Raw genomic sequence first — 21,504 nt, forward strand, 5'->3', positions numbered from 1 at the left:
TCTTGGCATGTGTTGTATTTTTTTCAGTAGCCTATAAACAGGGATGCTTCAGAAAGCTCATGAGAAAATGGAATTAAAAGGCAAATTTATTTTGCTGCAAAAAATGCTGAGATCCATACATAATTTCTGATGAATTTTTTAAGACCCCAATGCATGAATTTTAAACATTTTTGTACAAAAGTAAGCTTACCTTTAAATTGTGTTTCCCACAGACTTTTTGAAGTATCCTTTTTATGTCATTGTTTCTCATCAGCCAATGTCAAAATGACTCTGCATTCCCTGAACACACACACACACACACACGTAGTAAGAGAGAAAAGATGGCAGTAGAAGTCCATTTAAAAAGGCAGTAAAGCCAAGGCTGGTTGAAGATTCGATGCTCTGAATCCATGAAGTAGATAATCCGTCTACCAAATTGCAGGCCAAATACATTTCTAAACATAGAGCTCTGGACAGTTTCATTTGTGGCAATTGGAAGCTACTTGACAGCTCCTTTCCATCTCTCTTTGTACTTGGGGAAGGGAGGGTGGTGAAGGCAGGGTACCTTGACAGAGGATGAGTGACAGTTCTCCCTTCCCTTTGCACCCCACCCCCACATCCATGCTGAGAGCAGCTGCAGACCTCAGCCGGCCCTCCAGGTCTGCCCATGCCCTGGCTAGCAGGGAGTTGTTTGCTTGTCTTTTAGGGAATTGGCCTGTTTTTCCACTGACCAGCATGCCCTCACTGGGAAGGTTCTGCTTAGGGAAAGAATAAGATGTCTCCCGGGAGTCTTGCCAGTCAGCTTCTGCCTGCTGTCCCATTTGATTATTGCAGACTTCCCTGTGAATACCTCACTCCGTTACTACCCCTGCCCCGCTTCACTGGATGTCTGTGGGGAGATTGTCTAGAGCAGAGATTTGCCCTTCTGCCTGTGGGTAGGAAGCAGAACTTGAGCCTTCTGATCCGTGACACGGTTCTTCTTTTGCAGTGCCCCCATGGACTTTGCCCTCAACACCTACATGAGCCATGCTGGAATCCGTCTCCGAGAGGCCCGGCCCTCCAGCACGGCAGAAAAGGCCCAGGCTGCTCCTGACAAGGACAAGTGGCTGCCCTTCTTCCCTAAGACCAAGAAGGTGACAGCTACCCTAAAACTCAGCTGTTCTCATGCCGTCCTCTGTGCTGAGGTAGACTAGGAAAGCCATTTTGCAGCCAGTAGCGCTGTCACTCCACCTTTGGACGTGCAGTCAGTGAGAATCCCGGGACTAGAGCAGCCGTGTCTGTTCTAAACCCGGCCTGGGTAAATTGTGCTTGGCAGGCTTTGAACGTGAGGCATCTTTCTGGTTTGGTGGCAGTGACAGAGTGATTAGCAACCACATAGGGGCTGGGACATTGGAGTCTCCTTCAAACCCCAGTGTCTCTTGTCTCAGCAGAGCAGCAATTCCAAGAAAGAAAAGGATGCCTTGGAAGACAAGAAGCGAAACCCCATCCTCAAATACATTGGGAAACCCAAAAGCTCTTCTCAGAGCAGTGAGTATTTGGGGAGCAGCAGCCTTGGACATACCAGTGTGTTTGTTGGTGGAGGGCCTTCCTGTGCTTCCGGGAGCCATGGGCCCCAACTCTGAGACTGCAGCTTCCTCTCACCACTGCCCCTCTCTGTCCCCCATATCTAGTGCAGGCTCTGGGTTACAGGTCAGTGTTTGAGCCAGAAAGGTCTCGCCAGTCACTGGGTCTTAGTCTAGGAACTCAGAGCCAAGGAACTGTAGCCACTGAACAGCCAAGCAAAGGAACATTTCCCCCTTGGCAATGAAAGATTGTCCCCTTGAGAGTAAATGCCCTCTTCACCCTCGTCCATAGCATTCGTGCGTAGGCCTGCAGTCCATGTGTTGGGAGCAATTCTGGGCCCTGGGTGGGGGATGCGAGTGCGTATCAAGTAGAAGTGGGGGAGGATGGGAAGTTTGGGAGCCAGCAGTTCCCCTAGTGTCATCTGTAACCCCAAAACTGACTTGAGCTTCTCACTGATCTCTTCCCAGCTGAGTCAAGTGTCTACAAATGACTGGCCCTCCCAGTCAATGTATTAAGTCCTTGGTCTCAGGGGCAATCTGTGCTGTGGAGAGCCTAGGGCGGGCAGGCTGACTTGTCTGAAATGGCTGCCACAAGGGAGGCGGTAGGGAGGGACTCTGCTACCACCTTGATTTTTGCCACTACCTTTTCATTTTCCAGATTAATGTAATTTTTATTTTGACTCTTGAAACATTAATTTGACTTTTCATGGTTTACTTTTGTTTTTGTTTGTTTTTCTTTTAGCATTTCATATTCCTTTGTCCCCTGTGGAAGGTAAAAGGACCATTTTCTTTGGATTTGTCTTTGCATTAGCATTGATTTTCCATCTCCAAATCTTACCTTCCCTTTCCCTTCATCTTCTCCTGCCCTATCCCTCTTTTCTCCCTCCCTCTCCGTATGTTCCTCCTTGTTGCAAAAACTGCTCTGTGTCACAAACCCATGTCCAAGGGGGCTTCTACCCTCATGCTGGGTATAAGACTTGCCTTCCTAACCCAGGGTTTGAAGGGGCAGGGACCTGCTTCCCCCAGGTAGAGAGCCTCCTTGTGGGTCTGGCAAGGGCCAGCCTTCTAAGCCCTAGCAGTTGTTTTTGTTTTCTTAACAGCCTGAGGCCTTTTCTCCTTGATTCTCTGGCCTCTCCAAAGAAGAGGTTTCAGAGTCCAGGGTTCTGTACTGATGAAGGAGCCCCTCACAGACTGACGTGTCGATAGTGAAGCAGAAGTACCTAGGATTTTTGTTTTCAGTTGAGATTAGTTTTGGAGATAATTTTTCTTTTAGTAAATTATGGTTCTCACAATTTTTGTTTGGGGTATTTTTATTTGTATCATCTGCTTGCTAAAGCCCCTGGATGTGGCTCACTGATTGCCGACACAGTATCACTGCAACAGTTAACAGAGAATTACCTAAAGTACTGTAAGAACCTAATACTTTCCCGAATGTATGGATTCAAAAAATTAATATGGTGTCCACTGACCCACAGGAAGCTGGGACCCTAGTTTGAAATGCCCCAGAATTGGGAAGTTCATTTCCCATCAGTGAGTTCATATATACATGTAATTGAGTGAGTGATATTTTTTAGGATTTCTGATAAATACAGAGAGAGCAGTGGGATGCAATAGGAAATTATTCTGTTGCTAGAATTCATTTTATGTAAAAATGGCAATACTCCTAGACTCATTATGCCATTTAAAAAAATGAATTATTGAAAAGAATATTTTAAGAAGAGTGGCCTCCATTCCAGAATCCCTAATTCTTAGCAGATACTTCTTGTCCACCCTGCCAGGAAGGCCTGTGGCCCCCGCAGGCTCCCAAGGCTGGTCGGCTCTGCCTAAGCAGCTTGCTTGGCATCAGCTTGCGAGAGCCAGGAACACCCAGGGTGCAGCTGCGGTTGCTGAGTCCAGGGCGTGCTGAGGATGCCAGGGCCAGCAGCTCTTCAAGTCAGAGCTTTCCATTGGGATTTCCTGGTTTGGCTTGGTGTTCTCAACTGCCCAGGACAGTAGACAAATCCATATCTAAAGACCAGACACCTGCCAAAGCTGGAAAGCCTCAACAGTGAAACTTTTGCCTTTCAGGATCATCAACTATTACCCGTTTATTAGTGAAGTATCTGTTAATAACATATAATTCACTTTTATTTAGTTCTGTTATCATTCAGGGGCTAGAGAAAGGAGGAAAAGACTGGTAGTAAAACTTCACTGTTTTAAAAAATGTGTTCCTTTCTACCATGGGTCATTCTATTTAGACTAGATCTTAGTGCTAGACCTGTTTCTTCCCAAATGTTCCACATGGCTGATAGAAGAGGAGCAGTGGACTCAGCGTGGTGACATTCCACAGAAGGATGCTCCCAGGCTCCCGTATAGTCACCCAGTCAGGGTGGCTCCGAGTTGTGGCTGCCCGGCTGACCCTGGTGTCCAGCAGCTCCAAGACACAGAGGCACATTCAGTACGGGCCAGCAGATCTAGTCCTAATCTCATCCAGAATGAAAGTGATGGTAGCCCCAACACCGGAAACGTACACAGAGCCTCTGGTGCAGTTTTAGAAAAAAGTTACCCTAGCCACTTGCCTCAAAGACGTGGAATTGTAGGCTTTGAAGAGAGCAGATAATGTCTTTCTGTTCTCTCTAGCTTAGCACATTTTGAAAGGCAGGTTTTGAGACAGGGAAGTTGTGCGTTTGTGTGTGCAGATAGCAGTCTGTTGGTGTGGCTAGCATGAGGGCCTAGACTGCCTCCCCAGTTCCCGCTGGTCTCCTGCGGAGCAGCCCCTCTGCCTCAGCCCCTGTTCTAACATCACTCACTCAGAGCTGAGCTAGGGGATTGGAGGTGGACTCCTCATCTCCCTGTCATGCAGAGAGCTGCCGAAGCCCCGGCTCGGGGTTATTTTCTCCAGGGTCTCTAAGCGGTATCTCCTATGCCTTTTTACTCTCTCTCCTGCCCTCTCTTTTTTTGAACAAGAAGAGTTGTGTTTTGTCTTCGTTTTTAAAAAGGGTCTGAAATTTGAATGCTGGAGAGTGACATCTCCTCTGTTCCCCTGGCTGGTAATAAAGGGTCCGATTCTTTACTTATGGACACCTGAGGGGACGGAAAGAACAGAAAGGAGAGTCAAGGAAAAACAGAACTAATGAACTCTAAGAATAATATAAACTTGAAAAATGTCTGATATGATTTGGCAGCACAGCCAGAGCACATGTAGGTGTTTTTCATCTTCCTGACTTTTTTTTAAACCTGTACATGGCTCTGTAAGAAAAACCTAGTCATGGTCTTCAAGTAGAAGTATCATTTAATAAAGACCATAAGATCCAAAAGAAAGCTCCATGGAAGATGGGCATGCAGATCCTTTCATTTAGCACATGAGGAAAGAGTGGACTCAGAATGGTAGAGTGGCCGCCCAGGGCCACACAGCATAGCCATAGAAGAGCCAGGACAGGACCAGATCCATGCCGCCTGATTCTCGGCCCTCTGCTGTTCTCATCCATGCTTGCTCATTGCTCTGTCTTCTGGGCTTGCGGGGACTGAGGGCTGGAGAAGTGATCCCGGAACAGAAAGCGTAGTACCCTTCATTTCCTTCTTGCCTCCAGTCAAACCAGGCAATGTGAGGAACATCATTCAGCACTTTGAGAACAGCCAGCAGTGTGACGCCCCAGAGCCCGGGACACAGCGACTCTCAACAGGAAGCTTTCCTGAGGACCTCCTGGAGAGTGACAGGTAGCAGTGACTGGGCAGGGCTGGCCAGCTGCCCAGGGAGGAGAGCACGGACAGGGTGTGCTGCTGGCTTAGCCTCTCCGCTAGGCGCTAAGGCTCCCACTACAGAACTCTCCCCAGCTCCCCAGCTCCCCATCCTTGATGTCTCAGAAGATACCCTGTGTGTTGCAAATCAGGCCAATGAAGAGCAAGAGGAGCTCCTGACCTCTGGCCCATGAACTGCAGGCTTTTACAGTTTCCTTTGGATTTAGCCCCTGACTACTTGGTAGCCTGTATCCCAAGATTGAGCTAGATTGTATTATAAAGCAGCTGATAAGGAAACCCTAAAGGACAAGGATTAAGGAGAGTCTAGAGGGGGACAGAGAGAAGTCCTGGAAAATAAAAAACCAGGGGCCAGTGTTGTGGTGTAGTAGGTTAAGTTTCTGCCTGCAATGCCGGCATCCTGTATGGACGCTGGTTCAAGTCTTGGCTGCTCCACATGGGATTCAGTTCCCTACTGCTGGCCTGGGAAAGCAGTGGAAGATGGCCCAAGTGCTTGGGCCCCTGCACCCACTTGGGAGAACTGGAAGAAGCTTTTGGCTCCTGCCTTCAGATTGGCCCAGCTCTGGCCATTGCAGCCATTTGAAGAATGAACCAGCAAATGGAAGACCTCTCTCTCTATCTCTCAAATAAATAAATAAATATTTTTAAAAGAAAAGAAAAGCTGGAGATGAGGCAGTGCCAGGAATTTTAAAGGCGAAGTAGCTGGCTGTGAGCAGCAGGTGTCTACCCAGCAGAGAGATAGAAAATTGATGGGTTCAAAACCAACTGTTCTTCCCTTCTCAAGAAAAAACGGAAATTGAGCCTGTGGCATATCTCATGTCTGTCACTGGTCAGTTTTTGTTGTTGTTGTTTTTAAGATTTATTTATTTATTTGAAAAGCTGAGTTACAGAGATCGAGATCTTCCAGCCACTGGTTCAGTCCCCCAAATGACCACAATGGCCAAGGCTGGGCCAGGCTGAAACCAGGAGCATGCAACTCCATCTGGGTCTCCCATGTGGGTGGAAGGGCCCCAGATACTTGGGCCATCTTCTGCTGCTTTCCCAGGCACATTAGCAGGGAGTGGGATTGGAATTGGAAAAGCCAGGACCCAAACTGGTGCTCACATGGGATGCCAGCATCATAGGCAGTGGCTTAACCTGCTGTAACACAGCTGGCCCCAACTGGTCAGGTTCTTACTAGATTCCTTGTCTGATATTAAAATGCACTTTTGGACTTCCTTGCTTTTGACTGTGGCATGACAACAACCAAGTCATATCTCAAATTCTGTAGGCTACACTTAAAGCAAAGATTATTTATAGCTAGAAACATCCCTCAGGTCACCCTTAAGGAATAGTAATGTGGCGTTGTGCATAGGAAAATAATTTGTATGTACCCTGAAGTCCGAAAGCCCCTGAGCTGGGGTAGAGGCAGCACAAACAAAGGCAAGTCCATGTGTAGCAGTCTGGGTAGATGTTCCAGCCAGTTTGCCTTTGATAGAACTATCAAACTGTAAGTCAGATGCTCCTACTTGAATACATGTTTATACCTCTGTTTATATTAAGCCTTTATAAACTGGTAAAAGACCTGACCATAGTGAGAACTGACAGGTTTAAGGACAATAAAGTTAGATTTGAGCTGTGGGGAGAGGTTGAATTCTAACATCAGTGGGTAAATTCAATACACAAATCACATGATTGCTGCAGTAATCATGATCCTATAACAAATATTTAAAGATCATAAGATGACAACATTTTGAGAAAATATTTGAGACCGTTAACAAACTTGCATTCTTGGCATTGCAAGTTAGATTTGTACTAAGACATTCACCAGAATCCTAATGCTACTCCAAGCAGAAGGCTTGGATTTGATCATTATAAACTCATGAGCAATCTTGGGATAAATAGTATTAGCAGGGGCAAGTGTTGTGGCTCAGCAGGTTAAGCCACTGCTTTGGACTGCTGCATCCCACATCACAGTGCTGACTCAAGTCCCAGTGTGCCACTTCTGATCTAACTTCCTGTTTCTTCCTGGAAGGCAGCAGATGATGGTTCAAGTGCTTGAGCCCCTCCCATGCGTGTGGGAGACCCAGTTGGAGTTCTGTGCTCCTGGCTTTGGCCTAGCCCAGGCCTGGCTATAGCCAGCATTTGGGTAGTGAACCAGGAGAAGAAATCTCTCTGTCTCTCTCCCTCCCTCCCTCCTTCTCTCTGTCTCTCTTCCTCCCTCCCTCCCTCCCTCTCTCTCTCTCTTTCTGTCACTCTGCCTTTCAAGTAGATAATAAACTTTTTAAAATAATATTAGCAGTATGATAGGTCAGAGGTTGCAGATAATCAGCAGGTGTAAGAGGTTATCCTCAGTTCTAGAAGGCAGAACCCTGGGGATGTTTGGCTAGAGGTAGATCATATTCCTCACTTCTTGGTCGGAGTGTCACTCACTTCTGTGTACTTGGAGGAGAGTTCTGCAGCCCCAGTGACCCCACTGGATGAGGTTTGCCGTGGGGCTAAAGTGACGCATTGCAGAAACTGCTCAAAGCCTGGGTTCACATTGTTGTAACAGATTCCCAAGCGATGAGTTCCGTAGGGGATCAGTTGACATTATTCGTTCTAACCCTCTGGACAAACCCTCAGAACCCCGGGAGGTGAGCTGATTTTGCATCCTGCAGTTTGGAGAGAGGTGATGAATGGAAAGCAAGACGCTGGGCTCCCTCACTGCAGCAGTCGCTGTGCTGTTAGGAGCTCTCCAGACATCTGCAGGCCTTCTGTGGTCCCCGAAGCAGAGCAGGATGTAGATTAGTAATAATGTCAGCAAAGAACCAGCCCTGTAGGGCATGGCAGGGGGGAGAAGGGGGGCTGTCCTAGGGCAGCTAGAGGTCAGAGACGCCAGTTGTCTCGGGGCTGACGCACTGCAGGATGCAACAGAGCAACAGCAGTCGTCAGCAGCTCATCAAGCCCAGAGATGCTCAGTAATGGAGCATGGCAGAGCCAGGAGCAAATCTGTCCCCTTTAAGCTCCCTCCCAAGCCTGGCAGCTCCCTAGAGAGGAAATGAAAGCTGAGGAAGGGTGCTATTAAGAATGAAACATGCACATGGTGATGGGAGGAGTTGAAATCCAAGCACAAGTAGAACTTTTTTTCGAAAAAATTTATATATTTATTTGAAAGGCAGAGTTACAGAGAGGAAGAGACAGAAAGAGAGAGAGACCTTCAATCTCATGGTTCACTCCCCAGATGGCTGCAACAGCTGGCACTAGGCCAGACTGAAACAAGGAGCCAGGAGCTTCTTCCAGGTCTCCCATGTGGGTCCAGGAGTCCAAGGACTTGGGCCATTCTCTGCTGCTTTTCCGTGGCCATTAGTAGGCAGCTAGATTGGAAGTGGAGCAGCTGGGACATGAACCTGCGCCCATATGGGATGCCAGTGTCAAAGCAGAGGCTTCACCCACTATGCCACAGCGCCAGCCCCAGATAGAATTGTTTAGTAGCAGTGTATAGATCCTGGGTTGAGCATGTGGAAATAGGGACTGTACTTGCCTCTAGGAAGATCCTAAAAGGAAAAATCCACCTGAAGCAGTCAAACTGGAGCCAGAGAGGGCTGCCCAGGACCCAGGTCCTTGCTGTCCCCTCAAGAAGGAATTCAGGAGCATCGGAGAACAGCAAATGATGAGTGGCAAGCACCTTGTTGAGAAAGCAAAGATACACACTGCACAGACCCAGTGGGGCCTACTCGGTGGGACGTGGCCCCATCTCTGAACTGTGCTTAACACTGTGTAGCTGGGAAAAGGGAGGCACATTCCAATAAGGGGGAGGAATATTCATGGTTTTTCTGGGAAATGAATGAATATTCCTGGAATCTAGCTACTGCCTCTATTCAGTCTTTACATGGTCTGATGTTTCCTATCATGGTGGCTGGTAGGTGTGCCCTTTAGAATGGGAACATATTAACAACGTATGTATATAATGAGCTATGGGTCATCTCAGGTCAGCCTAAACCCTAAACCCATTTGAGCCTGATCCAGGCAGGGGTCTGTTTACCTTCAGAGTGAGTGACTTCAAGTGGTTCTACTGCTTCTGCTATCTCCCTGTCTCAAAACAGGGGTGACAGCTGGTTGCAAAGTAGAGGCAAGACAGAATCGCCACTAGAGGGGCCCAGAGCCAGGGAGATGGGACCTGTAGTCCCTGATGGGGACTGTTGATGGCCCCAGCTTCACTGACAGGAGCGTAGTGTCTCAGGCCTGTGGACGCACCACAAGTCTGATTGTATTCCTCTAAGGTTTCAGCTTCCTGGTAGGACCCTTTCCCAGTAGATCAAGGAGGATCCTGAGAGATCCTATCCACCAAACCAGGCAGGAGAGAGGGAGGATTTTGTAGAGCAGCAACAGGGCAGGCGTCCAGCACACAGCGGTTCGCCTGCAGCCCTTGTCGGCATGCCTGGACTCAGCAGCAGGAGTGGTTTGTCCCTGAGAAGCTTCTACATACAGGTGCTTTGGCTGTGTGAGGGTGGGGTGTGGGGCCTGCAGCATTGAGGCACACTTGAGCTAGGGCAGCAGGTCAAGAGCCGCCAAGATGGAACATCCCAAGCCGCTTGTCCTTTTCCCCAGCTCTCGCTCAGAGGTTCGCCTGGGCCGCTCTGAGAGCCTCAAGGGCCGGGAAGAGATGAAGCGGTCTCGAAAAGCCGAGAACGTGCCCCGCTCTCGCAGCGACGTCGACATGGATGCTGCTGCGGAGGCTACTCGCCTCCACCAGTCAGCTTCGTCCTCCGCCTCCAGCCTCTCCACCAGGTCAGCAGAGCTGGCGTGGCTCCACCCCATGATGCCCCGGGGCAGAGGCTGGGATCGAGGGTTGCTGAGAGTCTGCGTTCCCTCCACAGGTCTCTTGAGAACCCAACCCCTCCCTTCACCCCCAAAATGGGCCGCAGGTGAGTGATGGGACAGGGTGCCTCTGGTGGCTCTCTGCATCGTATCGTGTCTGGCTGCACTTCCCTCCTGAGCAGCTGGCTGGGTGTGCGGCTCTGCCTCGTGGCCTGCTGGCTTTCAGTGGGCGGAGGAGGAAGGGGTCGGGCTGCGTGTTGAGTTCTTCCCCTACTGAATCTAAGCTACTGGTTTTCCTTCAGAAGCATTGAGTCTCCCAGCTTGGGGTTCTGCACCGATGCCCTCCTTCCCCACCTCCTAGAAGATGATCTGGGCCAGCTCTCTGATCTGGAGCCAGAGCCAGACGCTCAGAACTGGCAGCACACGGTGGGCAAGGACGTGGTGGCTGGGCTGGCCCAGAGGGAGATTGATCGGCAGGAAGTCATCAACGGTGAGAACGCACTCCACTCGCACCTGTGTGGGAACAGCTCTGGGGCTTCTCCGACACAGAGGGTGGGAACCAGGTAAATAGGGCAGCACCCGGTCCATGGGGCCTGTTGCTGTAAGTCCACTTGAGTTATGGCCTTTGCTGTAATCAGAAACCAGCGCTCCAGGTCTCCCAAAAGGAGAGTGGTGTGGGGACCAGGGCAGTGACTAGAGGTACTCACGTTTGCACCTCCTTGTCACAACCACCACTTAGAGTTGTTTGTGACCGAGGCTTCCCACCTGCGCACACTGCGGGTTCTGGACCTCATCTTCTACCAACGGATGAAGAAGGAGAACCTCCTGCCGCGGGATGAGCTGGCCCGGCTCTTCCCTAACCTGCCTGAACTCATAGAGATTCACAGTAAGGAGCCTGTGCCCTCCCAGCTCCTCCCCTGCGTATCTTCAGCTTTCTGTCCTGTTTGATCCACCTGCCAAGGCCTCCCTGGCAGATAACCCTCCCCGTCCTCTTGGGTGAGAGAAAGTTTGGTGGGCAACCTGAAACCACTGCAGTTACCCCAAAATCCAATGGTTTCCACACCCTTCCCATGGCACTGCTGTCAAAGATCCTTTTGTCGTCATCACAACAGAGCCTGGCAGTGCAGCTCCACTCTCCCGACATTTCTGTTCCTTCTCTCCTCGCCCCAGATTGCTTGTGTGAGGCCATGAAGAGGCTCCGGGAGGAGGGTCCCATCATCAGAGGCATTGGTGACCTCATGCTGTCTCGGGTATGGCCCCAGCCTTTTCTACTTGGCCAGAGGAGACTGGAGGAGGCACAGTTCCATTACAAGGCTAGGGAATTTGGCCAAGGAAGGGGTGGGAAGGGACCGGTCCCAGGCAGGGGTGTGATGCTTGGGCTCGTGTCCATTCTGCCTCCTCAGTTCGATGGAGCCGCCCGGGAGGAGCTCCAGCAGGTGGCTGCACAGTTCTGTTCCTATCAGTCCATAGCCCTGGAGCTGATCAAGACCAAGCAGCGCAAGGAGAGCCGGTTCCAGCTCTTCATGCAGGTGTGTCCTTGGCCTCACCTAAGCCTTTCCTCATCCCCGTCAAGCTCACGAAGGATCTCCTGAACTTCTCTCCTCTGGCCACCAGCCTCTTCCTTACACACGCAGGATTACCCAGCAGTGCACTCTCCCACATCCACCTCCTCCACTCCAGCTCTCCCAAGGCATTGACACCCTCGAGAGCTGGAGATGTTCACAGGAAGGAGTGCTGGGTTAGCCTTCAGAAGGCCTGGCTCACCTCCCAGTGCCTGTGTGCGCTTAGATGAGTCTCAGCATCCTTGTCTGCAGGATGGGAATGATACCTGCCCTCTGTTCTGGCCATAATCCCCGCCTTGGGTGTTGTCGCTCTGCTCACCAGCCCTCCCCTGAGTATTTAAGGAAGAAGTGCCTTCACTGTTGGCTAAGGGACCTGACTCGGGTTAGGGCCTATCTGACGTTTTCACATCCACCTTGGCCCTGAGCCCTGAAGCCAGCTCCCAGCTGCAGGTTAACACCTTCCTTGGTCTGTCCCGCCGCCCATCTAGGAGGCTGAGAGCCACCCTCAGTGCCGAAGGCTGCAGCTTCGAGACCTCATCATCTCGGAGATGCAGCGGCTCACCAAGTACCCCTTGCTGCTGGAGAGCGTCATCAAGCACACAGAGGGTAGGGGCTGGGGGCCTCGCGCGGAGGGGCTCCTCCAGGCTCTGTTCTGTGGCCTTAGCAAGTCGTGCCCTCTGTGGCCTTCAGTGTCTTCGTCCTTACCTGGTTGTTGTGCACCACAAAGGGAAAACGGTTGTTCTTGTGTTTGGAACGATGCAGGGAGGAGAGCACAGCATGGCTCCCGGGCTCCTCCGTTCCTCAGGGCCGTCACGGTCGTACGGCACGGGCCGTGGCAGGATTTTAGCCTCTGTTCAGTGCTCAGAAGACACAGCCATGGGTGGGACAGTAGAGGAGTAGGGAAGCAGGCTGGATGAGGGGGTCGAACCTAGGCTGTGCCCGTCCTCAAGAGCCTGAACATCTGCTGCCCTCAGATTTGGATTCAGGTTGGAGAGGTGTTAGGAAGCTCCACCTGTTTTGCACAGGCTGTCCTAGAGGCATTGCAACACTTGCCCCATCCCCACCCCCAGCCCCCCAGCTGTAAAGCTGGTTGTGCCTGGGGAGGAATTTTCAGGAATTCCCAAGGGTGCTCAGCTGGGCAAGGGTGGGTGTTGGGGCAGCCCCGGGGTGCCTGGTGGCATTCTGCACAGCCTCTTCTAAGGGCAAGGGTGGCTCTCCTATACCTTGGGTACAGCCGGTCACCATGGGCCTGGGGCAGGCAGGTAGTATCTGGCCCTGAGATAGCCTTCTCAGGTAGGGACTTCTAGTTGCCACCTCTGCTCATTTGTAGGCGGCACCTCTGAGCATGAGAAGCTGTGCCGGGCCCGGGACCAGTGCCGGGAGATTCTCAAGTACGTGAATGAAGCAGTCAAGCAGACGGAGAACCGACACCGTTTAGAGGGCTACCAGAAACGCCTGGATGCCAGCGCCCTGGAGAGGGCCAGCAACCCCCTGGCAGCAGAGTTCAAGGTCGGCAGACTGCAGCACGGCCAGCCCTACACACACACACACACACACACACACACACACTCACACTCTCTCTCTCTCTCTCTCTCTCTTCTCCTCTCTTCTCTCTTCTCTCTCTTACTTCCTGAGCACCCTTGGGAGCAGAGCCCTGGTCAGGCAAGGCCTGGAGAGTCTTCGAAGTGAGAGACATGGACCTTCTATTACAGGGTGGCACCTTGGGGCCTGGAAGACACACACAGCACATTAGCATTGTCAGCTCATCCCCAGAGGGACAGAAGAGACAGCCCCACCAAGTAAAGCTAGGTGTCAGGACTCAGCCTGAAGGGCAGGGGGCAGGGTAAGACTTGAGGCTAAGTTAGAGCTCCTTGGGAGAGAAGAAAACTGAAGGGGTGGGCAGGAAAAGCAGTCTTGGGAAGATCTTAGGAAGCGGGGAGCCCATGGCGGGACCCCAGCCGGAGTCGCAGTGTACTCCCAGTGTAGTGCGTGACACTGCCTTGCCCCTTGTCCGTGTCCTCACAAGCTCTTCCCCATTCGTCACTGATTCCCAGCGCCTTCGTACTGGCGCAGGTGCAGGCAGTTCTCCACTGCTTGGTGAGCGAGCAGGTGATGTGTCTTCTCAACAGAGCCTGGACCTTACAACCAGGAGGATGATCCACGAGGGCCCCCTGACCTGGAGGATCAGCAAGGACAAGACCTTGGGTATGTGCCCAGGGCTGGGCATGGGAAGGGGTCTGTGGGGGATGGGGTCCCCCAGGTTCTCCTTTCTGTGTTCTCTGAGTCCTGGGCCCTGATGCTGTAAAGGGGATGTAAGGCGACCAGAGAGAAAGGAGTTGGGTCCCTAGTCCCCCAGGGCCTAGCCTCTGGGGACAGGCATCAGAGACCCTGTGGTCCCCACTGTGCTGGTGAGGGCTGAGTGGACACCAGGGCCTACCTCCCCACCACCCCCAGACCTGCACGTGCTGCTGCTGGAGGACCTCCTGGTGCTGCTGCAGAAACAGGACGAGAAGCTGCTGCTCAAGTGCCACAGCAAGACTGCCGCGGGCTCCGCAGACAGCAAGCAGACTTTCAGCCCCGTGCTCAAGCTCAACGCCGTGCTCATCCGCTCCGTGGCCACAGGTACCTGGGAGGAGGCAGGCCAGGACCACTGTCACTTGTGTCCAGTGGACCTGGACAATGGGGGCCGACCTGGGGCCTTACAGGACACACCTGTCCACCTGGGTGCCTTTCCCCCTATCCTGAACCAGTCTAAGCAGGAGGATGTGGTCTGAGATCTGGCAGGGCGAGGGGACGGAGGGACCAAGATGAAGACAGATGACCTGGAGCAGGGGAGGTGGGTTGTCGTCAGCCCTCAAGGACAGTGCTGGCTTGGATGGGAGGTGGACACCTGCGATGGCTCAGGGTGTTGCAGTGAGATTAGGCAAGATTAGTAGGACAAGCCGTCATGCTCCAAGAGTGTCCGTGGCAGAGCTTGGGTACAGAAGGCTGCAGCACCCACAGTCCAGGCCAAGTGTGGTAGAGAGAGGTGCTTCAGGGAAGTGGGGCATGGCTGAGAAGGGGCCCTGGTGCAGGCACCTCAGAGGAGCCGCCTACACCTAGGTTCCACCCCCTTATCCAGCCTGCTCCCCTGGAGCAGGAGTCAGGCAGCTAGATGGTGGGCGCTCCCTTTCTTCATCTTAGGGCGTGATGCCCACCTCCTCAGGAGGGGATCAGAAAGGGTGATGGCTGGGAAAAGGTTTCATAAACCCTGGCATACACATCAGCCATCACTGTTATTAAGGCAGGAGTAATGAGGTGGCCGTGACAGGCGACAGTAGTGGTCCTGGTTGCAGTGGGTTCCCAGTGGTTCTGATGACTCAGGCCTGTCTCGTGCGGCATTCACCTGTGTTGAGGGTCAGGCCTTCGAATCCACACTCTGTCGCCCTGGCCCAGACTGCAGGCACACGCGCCACTCCCAATTCAGACGTCCTGCCTTCCTTTCCTCACACAGATAAACGGGCCTTCTTCATCATCTGCACCTCCGAACTGGGCCCGCCCCAAATCTATGAGCTGGTTGCATTGACATCATCAGACAAGAACACGTGAGAATTGAGGGGTCCCGCGTAACTGCTGTTCCCTTGGGACCAGGGTGGTGTGTATGAGAATGATGTGTAGTGAGACCAGGGCTGGGCCCCACAATAGTCCCTGCCAGTGAGCCAGGAAGGGAAGTGGGAGGTGGGAGGTTCAGGCAGAGAGAAGCCATGAGGGGCTCGCCAGCCCGACCCCCCGAGCAGGCCTGGTACTGGGAGAGTGAGCTCCCAGAAGGCTGGCAGCCACCACGACTGCTTTCCTTTCTGGCCTCCTTCCTTTCCCGTCAAGGCTGTAAAATCCACACATCCTTCTCAGACCTTTGTCTCCAGGCTGCTGCTCCCACCCCCCAGCCCCCATGTCCCCTGACAGCAGCCACCACAGGTGACGGGGTGAAGGAAGGCAGGTTGAGTCGACAGTTTCTCACCCTCAGGGTTTTGGTCTATGGAATGTGGATAATGCTACCTCTTAAGGAATTATTTGGAGAGAGAAGACGTATAGAGGGCTTAGTACAGGCCCTAACAGAAGGCTGGTTCCCAGTCACTGGTCACTGCAAGCCATGTCACCCCAAGGGAGAAGCTAGTGAGCCCGGGAGGGGAGGTGGGAGTGTGCAGCAGGGTCTCGGGGCAGGGTGGAGAAGCCTTGAAGCTCTGGAGCAGCAGGCCTGCAGCAAAAGAGCTCTGTGCCTGCTCGTTCTCACCACCAGTCCTCTCTGTTCCTGCCGCGCAACAGGTGGATGGAGCTCTTAGAAGAGGCCGTGCAGAATGCCACCAGGCACCCCGGGGCTGCCCCAACACCCATCCATGCCCCAGCCCCAGGCCCCCAGGAGCAAGCCCACCAGGGCCCCACACCCAGCAGGTGCAGTACCTACCCCTCCAGCCCGTGTGTGTGGCCCACACTCCAAGCCGCCTATCTCCTGCTGCTTCTAAGCCTTTCACCGCCGGGGGTAGACAGCCTCAGTGGGAAATGCTAGTGGGGCAGTGGACAGCTCCAAGCTCCAACAGATGGAATGGAGGCACAGGCCCCTTTCACTGTCTTCTGTCCCTCTCTGCTCTCTCCCCACAGCCTCCCACTTGGCTGTCAGAGACTGTCCTGGCTGGGGGTTGGGGTGAGACAGGGGACTAAAGAAGCTGAGTCAAGGCCCGTCTTCGTCAGGTTGCCAGCCAGACCAGGCAGGGGATGAGGCCTGGCACCTCCCTTCCTGGACCCTACTCCTTCATTGTCCCTTTTGTTGGGCAACCCAGGATGGAGTTTTACGACATTGTCTCACCTTTGGTTGGTTTGCCCCTCAGGTTAGACCTGGATGACTCTGAAGTGTTCCATAGTGAACCAGAAGCAGAGGAGCCACTGGAAGGTAAATCCCCGGGCTGTGTGGGAGCTGTGGGCACTGGCGGATCAGTGTAGAGGGGCGATGGAGGAGTCCATCATGTCTGGGGAAGACACTGGTATAGGGAAGAGAGAGCCTGGCGGCCCAACAGGCTTCAGAAAGTGAGTGTGCCCTCGCTCCCTCCCCTGGCCCTGCCTGTCTGGATGACAGGATTAGCAGTGGAGGAAAAGAACAGCGAGCCAGCCAAGGCTGGGGCTGCTGGCAGAAGGGGGGAGGAGGATGCAGAGACTCTGAGAACAGGAACGTCTCGAGGAGGGGAGCCGGGAGCTCAGGTTTAAGGCATAGTTACTGGGGTCAGGTAGAAGGGTGGTCCTCAGACAGAATTCTCATTGAGAACTTTTATGTGAAGTAACTCAGGGTCATGGGCCCCTGGCAGAGGTCTCTGTTCTGGTTGCCTCCTGTTTTTCCTCCTGGCTCCACACCTCCTTCCAGGCTTTGCTCCAGTGTCCCCTTTGCAGCGCTGCCTTCTCTGACCACCCCAGCCCCACCAGTCCCCGTCCCCTGCTCCATTTCCCATAGCCTTACCACCTTCTCACAAGCAACACAGTTTACTCATTTTTTATTTCTCTGCGTCCCTCCACTAGAGTTTAAGCCCCCCAAGGATAGAGGTCTTCATTTTGTTTAATGATGTATACAAAGGTCCTGGGCCAGTGCCTGGCCACAGGATGCCCAGTAAGCATTTGCAGAATGAATCAGAAGCCGGGCTCCTCCCTCCCATATGTGCCCTCTCCCTTCCTTGCCTGATACTCTTTTCTCATCCCCAGCAGGCCCTGGGCCCCCGCAGAGAGGCCAGGGGATGCAGCCAGTGCTGCTGGAAGATCCAGAGCAGAGGGGCCACGGAGAGGAGGAGCTGGGTGCCCTGCCCGACCCTCCTGCACCCCTGGGTGGAGAGAACAGCACCATCAGGACGAGGGACCCCATCCACCTGGCCCTCCCAGGCCCTCTGTTCATGGAAGGACTCGCTGATTCAGCCCTGGAAGACGGTGAGTGCCTCAAGGAGCCACCATCAGCCCCTGGTCCCCAGTAGCTTGGCCAGGGTGAACTGGCAGACGCCGTCACCCTCCACCTGCCGAAGGCGCTCCCTGCTGGTGCTTGAGGACACCAGCGAGGTGGCCAGAGCCCTCCAGCCCTCCCCTGGGAGGAGGCAGGTTGACCACTTGGAGTGGGGGCAGCTGCAGTGCCTCACCCGTGCCGTGCTCTGCCCCTGCTGACGTGGCGAGCAGACCTGTGCAGGAGAAGCCAGCCCCCTCTTCCCGCTCCCCCTTGCAGTGGAGAACCTGCGGCACCTGATCCTGTGGAGCCTGCTGCCAGGTCACACCCCAGAGACACAGACTGCCAGGGAGCCCGAGGATGACCTGACACCCACGCCTTCTGTCATCAGCATCACCTCTCACCCCTGGGACCCAGGCTCCCCAGGGAGAGCTCCTGCTGCAGGTGAAGGGGACAGCACCCAGCTCCCGGGGCCAGAGCGGGGCCAGCCAGAGCAGGACACGGCGCTCTCTTCTCTGGAGCACCTGCCCCCACGGACCAGAAATTCTGGGATCTGGGAGTCTCCCGAGCTGGACAGGAATCCAGCTGAAGAGGCTTCGAGAACAGAAGGCACAGGAAATTACAAAGTTGTGAGAAAAGGTAAAGTGGGCGCGTCCCCTGGGGAGACAGAGGCCTGGTTTTACAAGAGTTGAGGTGGGTCTTCCCTCCCCATCTTGAGCTGGGGACCGTGTGAGCAGAGCTCACCCCCAGTGTGGGAGGAGGTGCAGATGTGTGAGGGCCCTGCGGTCAGTCAAGGTTCAGCGCCCAAGGCCGGCCACACCTAATTCTAAGGTACTCGCATGGAACATGTATTAAAACATACGGGTATCTGGGTGCCAAAAGATGGTGGAGTCCACACATGGTTTTTTCATAATATGCATTTTACATGAACTTTTTGATAAGCCCCCATATGTAGGTGGATTGCAAGCTTTTTGTACCAAAATAAACTTATCTTGTAATTTCATTTTCCAAGAGCTTTTTTCCCCTCATATCTGTGACCTTAGACAAAGCTTTGAATTCTCTCTGACCTTTGTTCTCTGATAAATGAGGACATTTCCTGTGCCAGTGAGGGCTCTGGTTGATTTCCTGGGACCTTCCAGGCCTGAGAACAGGATGTGGCTCTGCTCAGGCGCTCAACCCCGAAAGACAGTGCAGCCGCGTGCAGCCGGTCACTCCAGATAGCAGCCCTGAGGACCCAGATGGCTGCTGGGACTGGAGGGGCTATAGGACAAGGAGACAGAGGGGTGAGGCCGAGTGGACACACACCAGGGTAGGGGACTGTCATGGACAGCCGGGAGACCGCTGTAATGGAGGCGCCCTCCAGGAGGCTGAGGACAGGCTCATGTGGCCAGAGCAGCGAGCCCAGGGCAGCCAGGCTCGGGAAAGGCAAGGTGGCGACAAGGAAAGGCTGCCAGAGGCACGTGGCAGGGCAGAGGAACAAAGCCTGGGCCACTGCTCAGGGCTGGATGGGGTCCACGTTAGCGGCTCTGAGTCTCCTCTCCTCCCCTAGTGCTCTGCTCCACCTCCCATTCCAGTAGTGTTCTCCCTGCACCTGCCCGAGGTCTGCCCTCTCCGCTGGGTTTCTGGGACCTGACCTTCCTTCTCTCTGTTCTGGTGAACTGGTGCAGAGCTCTCTGAGCTCCCTGGGAGGTGACCGCGTGTGGCCTTGTGTTCACTTTGTTCTTCCCTTGTTCCTCCTCCCCTCCCCACCCCCACCCCCTCCTCTCTCCTTTCCCCCTCCCTTCCCTCTCTCGCCCTTCCCTTTCCCTATCTTTCGGACTCTGCTCTCCCTGGTGGTGGTGGTGGTGTCGGTGCAGCCGAGGTGGCAGGCGGCAAGGGTGTCCCTGCGCTACCAGAGAGTGGCCAGTCAGAGCCTGAGCCACCTGAAGCAGAAGGCGGAACAAAGGCTGCGGGTAATACACCTCTCCTGGGAGCCCAAGCCAGGCCAGGGCTGGAGCAGGGCGCTGTGGGGGCAGACCTGCGGTCACACACACCCCTCCACACTCCATGGGCCGCCGGGGATGGGTGAGGAGTAGGATGTGGGCCTGAGGACAGGGCACTAGACCCTGTGACATCAGGTCTTCACTCGTCAGGAGCTGTACAGGTCCCTTGTCCAGGCAGTAAGTCAAGCCACCTGTGTTGAATTGTGAGGTGAGGTGGGGCAAAAAGCGTGGCCTATGCCCAGGGCCCCAAGTCCTTTGCCTGACGCTCGGAGCTCCCACCCCCAACTCAACCACCACGCATGTCACTGTAGAGTAGGCTTCTGTGGCCTCCCGGGTTCCTTGGTGCTCACTGCCCTGTCAGGACCCTCCACGTCCTTCCCCAGCTGTCTCTGACCCCCCTCTGACGGGTCATGGTATGTCCATAGGAGGGGGACACAGGTGGCAGTTGGGGCAGGAGGTAGCGCTGAAGTTCATCAGCAGAGCTTGAGGTGAGGCAGGTGAGAGGCTGCTGCCTGCTTCTCTTCCGGAGGCTGAAGCAGCCCAGCGTCCCCACCCTTCCCTCCAGCCCCGTGTCCCTGCGTGAAGCACTGCGCCTGCCACTTCTCCCTTCACTTCCACCAGTCAGTATCCCGCCCTGCATTCGCAAAGTGGCCATCCAAGGAGGCTCTCTGGAGGAGGAGGGCTTTTAGGTGATATGGGCAGCACAAAGCCAGCATCTCCACGTTCAACTGGGGAGGGCTTCCCTGGCCCTGTTCTGCCCATCAGTTGAGGGGGTGGGAAGATGGACTTGGACAGCTGTGTCCACGCCTGCTAACCACTTCCTCTTGCCGTGGGCACAGGGAACTGTTTTTACGTCAGCATGCCAGCAGGACCCCTGGACTCAAGCACCGACCTTCCAGAGGCACCTGCAAGCCCCTGCCAGCCTGATGGCCTCCCTGCCTGGCAGACAGAGCCTCGGCCCCAGCTGCAGGGAGGCAGTGAGGACCCGAGACGCCCCAGCCGCTCCGCCCCCAGCCTGGCCCTCAGGGACGTGGGCATGATCTTCCAGACCATCGAGCAGCTCACCCTCAAGCTCAACAGGCTCAAGGTGAGGGACACAGGGCTCAGCTCCCTGGAGGCCTTCCGTCTGGGGCCCTTCCCCAGGAGGGAGGGCTGTGTCTGTGGGCGCGCTGCATCCCCCAGCCTGCTCGGCCACCCTGAAACCATAGCCCTGTCTCAACATGCGTCGGTCAGAGGCTGTGACCCCCTCCCCTAAGGGCCTTGTGACAAGAACACCGGGCACACACCTCCCTATGACTCTTGCAGGACATGGAGCTGGCCCACAGGGAGCTGCTCAAGTCGCTTGGGGGAGAGTCATCAGGGGGCACCACGCCGGTGGGCAGTTTCCACACAGAGCCGGCCAGATGGACAGACAGCTCCCTCTCGCCTCCAGCCAAGGAGCCCCTGGACCCGGACTCCGGGAACAGCCGTGAGCTAGGGCCCTGCCCTGAGGATGGTGAGCACAGCAGGTACCCCTTGTCCCTCCCAGGGGAAAGGGCTGCCCACTCAGGACGTGTCACCATGCGGTGGCTCTCGCTCCCCTCGAGTGGGGCTAACAGCTCTTTATAGAGCCGCACCTCAGCAGTGCCCTGAGAAGTGGGAGCTGAGACTTGACGCCGTCTTGTCCTTGTGCTACAGAGCTCACGAGCCCCGGGGCACCTGCGGGCACTTCTGAGCCCTGCTCTCATGAAGTGGTTCCGAGCCAGCGTGTGCAGGCCAGAGCAGTTCTGGGACCTGGCGCAGGAGGGCAGAGCACAGCCCTGCCTGACCTGGGGGCTCTGGGCACGGACAAAGCACAGGCCCCACAAAAGCAGGCTTCCTGGGAGACAGCCAGGTGCCACCGAAGGAGCTGCTCTCACGAGCTTGAAAGGACCTTGTGGACAGAACACACAGGGAGGGTCCCCTCGGGCCCCGGCGGG

At 54.4% G+C, this 21,504-nt stretch overlaps 1 protein-coding gene across 22 annotated transcripts in view; it reads left to right on the forward strand.

Moving 5' to 3' along the window:
• The window catches only part of ARHGEF11 (Rho guanine nucleotide exchange factor 11), a 121,432-nt gene that overhangs the window by 98,772 nt on the left and 1,156 nt on the right, over positions 1-21,504 (forward strand). For 10 of the 22 annotated variants that reach the window (XM_017345779.3, XM_017345774.3, XM_070077506.1 and 7 more), the window contains 22 exons: positions 968-1,112; positions 1,407-1,506; positions 2,284-2,313; positions 5,111-5,237; positions 9,846-10,025; positions 10,115-10,162; positions 10,358-10,545; positions 10,795-10,941; positions 11,226-11,305; positions 11,459-11,584; positions 12,106-12,223; positions 12,948-13,126; positions 13,747-13,822; positions 14,072-14,239; positions 15,111-15,201; positions 15,920-16,045; positions 16,480-16,541; positions 17,339-17,557; positions 17,844-18,203; positions 19,421-19,516; positions 20,386-20,633; positions 20,852-21,041. In XM_017345779.3, the coding sequence (XP_017201268.2) occupies positions 968-1,112; positions 1,407-1,506; positions 2,284-2,313; positions 5,111-5,237; positions 9,846-10,025; positions 10,115-10,162; positions 10,358-10,545; positions 10,795-10,941; positions 11,226-11,305; positions 11,459-11,584; positions 12,106-12,223; positions 12,948-13,126; positions 13,747-13,822; positions 14,072-14,239; positions 15,111-15,201; positions 15,920-16,045; positions 16,480-16,541; positions 17,339-17,557; positions 17,844-18,203; positions 19,421-19,516; positions 20,386-20,633; positions 20,852-21,041 (3,104 nt within the window). Of the gene's footprint in view, positions 1-967; positions 1,113-1,406; positions 1,507-2,283; positions 2,314-5,110; positions 5,238-9,845; positions 10,026-10,114; positions 10,163-10,357; positions 10,546-10,794; positions 10,942-11,225; positions 11,306-11,458; positions 11,585-12,105; positions 12,224-12,947; positions 13,127-13,746; positions 13,823-14,071; positions 14,240-15,110; positions 15,202-15,919; positions 16,046-16,479; positions 16,542-17,338; positions 17,558-17,843; positions 18,204-19,420; positions 19,517-20,385; positions 20,634-20,851; positions 21,055-21,504 lie in introns of all 22 variants that reach the window. The other 12 variants (XM_070077507.1, XM_070077509.1, XM_017345772.3 and 9 more) reach the window with 8 other exon arrangements.

The sequence above is a fragment of the Oryctolagus cuniculus genome, chromosome 7 (assembly GCF_964237555.1).
Source record: "Oryctolagus cuniculus chromosome 7, mOryCun1.1, whole genome shotgun sequence".
Classification (NCBI taxonomy): Eukaryota; Metazoa; Chordata; class Mammalia; order Lagomorpha; family Leporidae; genus Oryctolagus; species Oryctolagus cuniculus.